Raw genomic sequence first — 7,068 nt, forward strand, 5'->3', positions numbered from 1 at the left:
AAACACAGGACTAGAGCTGCACGATTCTGGATAAATTGAGAATCACGATTTGTTTTGTCTCAAATAGAGATCACGAATCTCCCACGATTCTGAACTAAACAAAATAATGTGTGGCAAAATATGATTGCTGCAGTCTATTTAAAAGTGTTTAATTAATTTGAATTAAGTATTAACCATTTTAATATACATTACCAGTCAAAAAATTTTTAACAGTAAGATTTTTAATGTTTTTTAAAGATTTCTCTTCTGCTCACCAAGCCTGCATTTATTTGACACAAAATACAGCAAAAGCAGTAATACTGGAGGGGAGGTGGGGTTATAAATTAAAAAAATATAAATTAATACTTTTATTTAGAAAGGATCCTTTAAATTTATCAAAACTGGATTTGTTTTTTGTTTTGCTTTGCTTTGCTTTGCTTTGCCTTACCTTGTTTTGTGTTTTGTTGTTTTGTTTAGTTTTTTGCTTTGCTTTGCTTTGCTTTGCTTTGTTTTGTTTTGTTTTTGACCTTTTGACTTGTTTAAAGTCTTTTTTTAAAACAGCATATAACTGTACAAACCGACTTTTTGTGGATGAATATGGTAATCGGGGATGAATGCTTATTTGATTTGGCGACTGTATGTTCTGTTACAAATGTTTTGATGAATGTGGCTTTGATCTGATTTGACACGTAATGTGCCACTCTGAATTGTCCCATATAGCCCTCTGCAGAAGCTGACAGGTAAGAGTAGGTGAAACCACCAGACGGCACATTAGATCATGACACTAATGTGTGTGTGCGTGTGTGTGTGTGTTAACGCATGGTTTTGGTGTGTTGTTGGATTTTATTTTCCACTCAAATGCAATTTATTTGTGTGCATGTTTGATGTGAGAAAAAGCTTCATTCGGTAGTGGAGAGAAAAATGACTAACCCACTTTGATGCAACTGCATCTGTGCTCTGCGTGCTGAATTTCAGATTCAGTTTGACTGAAAATGGGAGAAGTTCAAACATGTGTTGAATACATTGATTACAGAGCTCTGTTTGTGTATGTGTTTTTATAAATTAACATTTAGCTAATGCTTACTCTCTTGTACTCTGCCATGCAGGGTGGAGCTGTGGAATAATGGTAACTTGGCACAGGACGTGTTCCTTGGAGAGACACGGGTATCTGTGAAAATCCTGAGAAACGACAATGTCCACAGAGCATGGTAAGAACTCACATACTCCGAAGTAGGACTGGCCAATATATTGAATATTCAGTTTGCTGGCGCTATAAAATTATGCAACTGCGTGCACTTTTTTTTTTTTTTTAAATGAGTGTAAATAAAAGAAATTTGAGGGCCATTTTTTGTCAAGGTTTATTAATTTATTAAAAAAATACTATGAGCTTACTACAAAAAAAAAAAAGGGAAAACGTTCTGGTAATTTTCTGCCAGGACATTATCCATTAATTCTACAGACATTTTTGTTAACTTTTAAACAACACAATAAAGTGCAGAATTCAGGTAAAACACCTGTAAAAAAATAAATACAGAAAATACCTGTACCTACAGTACAGTAGCATAGAATTAAACATAAAATTTTGAAATAGAAAGACTGAAATAGTGTTTTCTTGTAAAGCATACTTTTTTGTCACATTTATATGTGTTTTATAAGCACTTATAAACGGCCAATATGCTAGTAATATGCATGCTAATTAATAGTGAGAATTGGTACTTTAAAATTTTACCCTTTTTTATTTACAACTTAAAAAAATCATTTTATCGCGGTATATACACTTGATAAAGAAATTAATAAACTTTGTGTTAATAAAAGTACTACTGTTCATTGTTAGTTCGTGTTAGTGCAAGTCCATTAAATAATATTAACAGATTTTTTATTTTAGTAATGTATTAGTAATTGCTGGTATTAACTTTAAGTAAGACTAATAAGTGCTTCAGAAGTATTTTTTATTATTAGTTATCTAATGTTAACAAATGGAACCCTATTGTAAAATGTTACCAATTTTTCACTCAAATTGTAATGCACACAATAGACAAACTGTATGAAATAAAGGTGTATAAAGGTGTGCCTGCACACACTTTAATGCGGCACTGCAAAATGCTGATCTCAGTGTCTGAGTGAGGTATACTGATGAACAGATGAGGAAGGGAGATAACAGCCAATCCCAGCTCTGCACTGTCCTTATCTGCCCAATCAGGCATGAGAGCACCACCTCTCTGACGTCAGAGCTTAAAAGAACATACTTCAGCATTACTTTACTGACTCTAGAGGCCTTTACTTAAAGCTACGCATTGTGACATAATCAATGACCGCTGACTGCAACAATCATAAAATAAATTTCAGCTGCAAATTTGTCTTACCTCTGATAGTTTTTGTCGAGAAGCGTTTGACAGACTGTGGGTGTGTGTAGGTGTGTGTTTTGGGCGGATTGCTTCCGTTGCCCGCTTCCCTTGTGTCCTCAGACTGTGGATCACAGCGTCCTGCCGGTAGTGTTGTGTAAACATGGTATGTGCGTGCATTTGTGTGTGTGAGTGTGTGTAGACTGAGAGGGAACTTGTTGATACTGATCTGCATGTTTTGAATGAGGGCAGTGAGTCTACTGCGTGGGTGAGCTTTTGCATGAACCTAGCATAAAACAAGCCACACATACTCACACACAGACGCTGACACTCTTAAATACAATCTTGCCACACTAATTCCTGTACTTTGTAGTTTGAGCAATGCAAATGACACAAAGGATAAAATTATATAAGTGTCAGACACGCATATTGAAAGGATAAAAAAAAAATGCTGCCAGGAAAATTTTGTGGTTATAAATTAGCACTGGACAACAGATCTAACAAAAATTTTATCTTAAAAATGTTCATCTTTTTGACACTATTCACTATTTAATATATCTGTTTTTGAAAGAAGTCTTTTATTCTCACCGAGACTGCATTTATTTGATCAAAAATAGAGTAAAAACTGAAATAATGTGAATAATATTACAATTTAAAAGATTTATAAGAAATAGATTTTTTCTCATATTTTCTATATGAATATATTTGAAAATGTAATGGTTACACTTTATTTTAAGGTGTCCTTGTTACAGTGTAATTATACATATAGCATAAGTACTGAGTAAAGTTATTAACTACATGTATTTACTATATGGTTAGGGTTAGGATTAGGGTTTGGCTTAGGGTTACTTGCATGTAATTATGCATAATTAATTGTTATTATCATAGTAAGTACATGTAACGTGTGTAACAAGGACACCTTAAAATAAAGTGTTACCAATGTAATTTATTCCTTTGATGGCAAAGCTGAATTTTCAGCATCATTACTCCAGTCTTCTAATATACTGATTTGCTGTTTAAGAAACATTTCAACGATTTCTTAATATTTTGGCAGAACCACCTACATATATTCAACTAAAACATTTTACTATATGAAAAATAATTTTGTGAACATTTATGGCTGATGACACGATGTTTAACCAGAATTTTTTGATGCAACATTTCCAGTAAAATCCTTGAAATAGTTTGAACTGATTTATGGAAACTTAACAAATCGAATGTTTTTGCTTTTATAATGTCACTTTCTCAACACCCGTTAGTTCAATGACACATTGAATGACAGAAACCTAATGACTAAATAAAAAGGGCTTCATAATCATTGTAATAGTCAAAGTGTTGCTTAATTTGTTTTATCGCCAGCTAAATACTTGTGAATATATTGTGAATATTTCATATTACACAGTGTGTAATCTAACGATACAGCATATTAAATGATGAAGCTGTGCGACACAGTAAAATAGCTTATTAAAAAGGGGAAATTGCTTTTGATTTGTGATTTGTAGGTACTTGCTGCAGCCGAAAGGAAACGGTACAAAGTCTAAGCCAGATGATCTGGGTTCTTTACGTCTGAAGGTAACATACACGGAGGACAACGTCCTGCCCTCTGCCTTCTACACGGCCCTCCGCAACCTAATGCTCAAATCCCCGGATGTCAAGGTACAATAGTGCCTTCCTTTTATCAGGAAGACCTTATGCACTTTGACACAAACCACAAACCCAAAAGTGAAAATTCTCTCATCATTTACTCATCCACAAGTTATTCCAAACCAAGCTGTTCTAATACTATAGAAATCAGTGGGGACCAGAAACTGTTTGGTTACCCACATTCTTCAAAATATCTTCTTTTGTGTTCAACATCCATTCACGTTTGGAACAACTTGAAAACGAGCAAATGATAAATTTGACCCTGGACCACAAAACAAGTCATAAGGGTCAGTTTTTTTAAATTGATATTTATACATCATCTGAAAGCTGAATAAATAAGCGTTTGTTAGGATAGGACAATATTTGGCCGAGATACAACTATTTGAAAAACTGGAATCTGAGCATGCAAAAAAATCTAAATATTGAGAAAATCACATTTAAAGTTGTCCAAATGAAGATCTTAGCAATGCATATTACTAATCAATATGACTGGTTTTGTGCTCCAGGGTCACAAATGAGAATTTTCAGTTTTGGGTGAACTGTCCCTTTAAAACTATCAGCCATACTTAATTAGCAAACATAACTTCTTTTCATTTCTTATTTTTGTGTGTCTCTAGCCGATCTCAGCATCAGCGGCTCATGTTCTGGGAGATATTTGCAGAGAGAGTGTTGGGTATGAAGCACTGCTTCCTGTGGTCAGACTGCTGCTCCATCACAACAGACTGCTGCCCTTTCTCACTTCTGTTGCTGCCCTGGAGCTGGAGAATACACAGTTCAGTATCACATTCGCACACAAACAGTTATATAGTTTTTGTTTGGTTTGGTTTCGTTAAAATGCATATAGTTTTTGTAAAAAAAAATTTATATGCGAATAGCTTTTTTTTTGTTTTGTCAATATTTGTTTTGTGTTTAGTTTTCTTAATATGCATTGTTTTTTTATTTTGTTAATAGGCCTATTTGTCTGTTTTGTTAATATTTTTGTTTTGTTTTTTGTTGTTTTGTTTTGTTTTGTGTTTTGTTTTTTTTGTTTTGTGTTTTGTTTTGTTAGCAAACCCTCTCCCCAAAGTTTGTCTAGGTTAGAAACACAGAGTTTCTTTGTCTGTCCTCTGAAATGTTCTCCGTCTCCCTGTGCAGAGAGGCCAACACCATATTCAGAGGCAATTCTCTGGCCACCCGCTGCATAGATGACATGATGAAGATTGTGGGCAAAAGTTACTTGACCGTCACTCTCAAACCTGTTCTCAATGAGGTAAAACACACAAGATTTCTTAAGTTGATTTTTTTTCTTTCTTTTAATGTTAGCTGAACATCTATATAAATGCATTGAAATCTGTGGCTCAGATTTGCTACAGTTGTTAACTCAGACCCACACTGTATAAAATTGTGTGTGTCTTCATTCTGCTTTTACAGATCTTTGAATCAAATAAAACCTGTGAGATTGATCCTGTCAAACTGAAAGAGGGCGATAATGTGGAAGTCAACAAGGTGAGATGATGTTTGTTTTTTGGTTGAATTTTGATGCAAAATTATACATAATACGTCAGTTGTTGAAAATTAAAACGGTGACTCTGGACAAAAAAAAGCCACCAAAACTGAAAAATTTACTTGAAATTAAAAATGTATGGGTTAAAAATGTCCCTGTAATGAGTGATAGCATCTGATATAGTTCTTAATTGCGGTTTTATATCTACTTATATATAAGATGATGTTGCTTTAATTTTACAGGTTGGATGTAATAAATTAAGACAATAGAAAACAATGTGTCCTCCAAAGAGCAAAGTATTTTTCTACATCTCATGTGCATGTGTTTGTGTGTGCTTAGGAGAATCTTCAGGGATATGTACAGAAGGTTTTTACGTCTATAACGCAGTCCAGCTCCAGCTGTCCTCCCCTCATGTGTGACGTCTTCAGATCACTCAGACAGCTGGCATCTAAACGCTTTCCAGGTGAGACAGCACATGCACACAGACACACTTTCACTCTCATTTACTTGTGCAGTGTGCACGCATGTATTTTGTCCAGCAAAACTTTTAATGACCTCTTGCTGGCGTCTCCCGTATGCCTTCCTGAAGGACTGTGTTGATTCGCCACTAGGAGGAGCCAGATACTCAGTCATGACTAATAATCTCGCTATGTGTGTGTCTCACCACAGCGGATCCTCATGTGCAGTACTCAGCGGTCAGTAGTTTCATATTCCTGAGGTTCTTTGCGGTGGCTGTTCTCTCTCCACACACCTTCCAGCTGAGATCCCATCATCCTGTGAGTGTGCAACAAGAACAGCCACGTCACACCACAGCTAAAACAAACTACCTAGTTGTAACAAACATGATTTACTTCCTTTTTTAAGCATGTGACTCATTTACGTATGCCAGGAAAGACCCATTGAGACTCTCCAGTCTTTTCTTAGAATGCTTTCAGTCAACAATACATGTTATTTGTAAGAGCATAAAGTAATTACCAGTAAATGAAAGCAAGTGCTTTGAATTAAATATGAGTTGGTAAAATCACCTAACTTTACTTTCTCTCTCAGGACCCCGAAATTTCCCGCACGCTTACTCTTATCTCTAAAACCATCCAGTCTCTAGGCAGCTGGGGCAGCCTTTCCAAGAACAAACTGGTACGTCAGCTATTAGTCATACCTGTGCTGAAGGAACCAACTTTTGAAAAGTTTTCCACTAGATATAATAAAACAGAATATTAAAAAAAAAATGATATTCCTGTTCTCGTTTCTGTTGTGACGATTTGGATTTTTTTCCCCCAGTCTAGCTTTAAAGAAACCTATATGTACGATTTCTTCAAATTATTCCAAGAAGATGAATGTATAGAAAAAGTTAAAAAGGTAAGTATTTCTAACTAACCAATTGAGCTGTGTCGCTACAATCATATTTCTTTATATTCAGATTGTTTCCTGTTCCGAATAGATTGGACCGATACTTTAGATGCTTGTGGATCAATGACATGATGCTCTTTTTTTTGGTCCAGATCTATTAATTTATCCAGAAATACATTTAAATGCAGTTCTGTAATTACCATGTTTTTAATTTCTAAATTAAATTACTTTTTTTTTTTTTTTTTTTTTATTTTTTCAGTATTATACAATTGT

At 34.7% G+C, this 7,068-nt stretch overlaps 1 protein-coding gene across 1 annotated transcript in view; it reads left to right on the forward strand.

Moving 5' to 3' along the window:
* The window catches only part of LOC107714449 (ras GTPase-activating protein 2-like), a 53,817-nt gene that overhangs the window by 31,080 nt on the left and 15,669 nt on the right, over positions 1-7,068 (forward strand). The window contains exons 9-17 of the mRNA XM_016520285.1: positions 1,086-1,187; positions 3,824-3,977; positions 4,583-4,737; positions 5,100-5,214; positions 5,376-5,450; positions 5,788-5,911; positions 6,118-6,224; positions 6,496-6,582; positions 6,727-6,804. Coding sequence (XP_016375771.1) covers positions 1,086-1,187; positions 3,824-3,977; positions 4,583-4,737; positions 5,100-5,214; positions 5,376-5,450; positions 5,788-5,911; positions 6,118-6,224; positions 6,496-6,582; positions 6,727-6,804 — 997 coding nt within the window. The remainder of the gene's footprint in view (positions 1-1,085; positions 1,188-3,823; positions 3,978-4,582; positions 4,738-5,099; positions 5,215-5,375; positions 5,451-5,787; positions 5,912-6,117; positions 6,225-6,495; positions 6,583-6,726; positions 6,805-7,068) is intronic.

Source organism: Sinocyclocheilus rhinocerous, unplaced genomic scaffold (genome assembly GCF_001515625.1).
Source record: "Sinocyclocheilus rhinocerous isolate Xijiao unplaced genomic scaffold, SAMN03320098_v1.1 scaffold88, whole genome shotgun sequence".
Lineage (NCBI taxonomy): Eukaryota > Metazoa > Chordata > Actinopteri > Cypriniformes > Cyprinidae > Sinocyclocheilus > Sinocyclocheilus rhinocerous.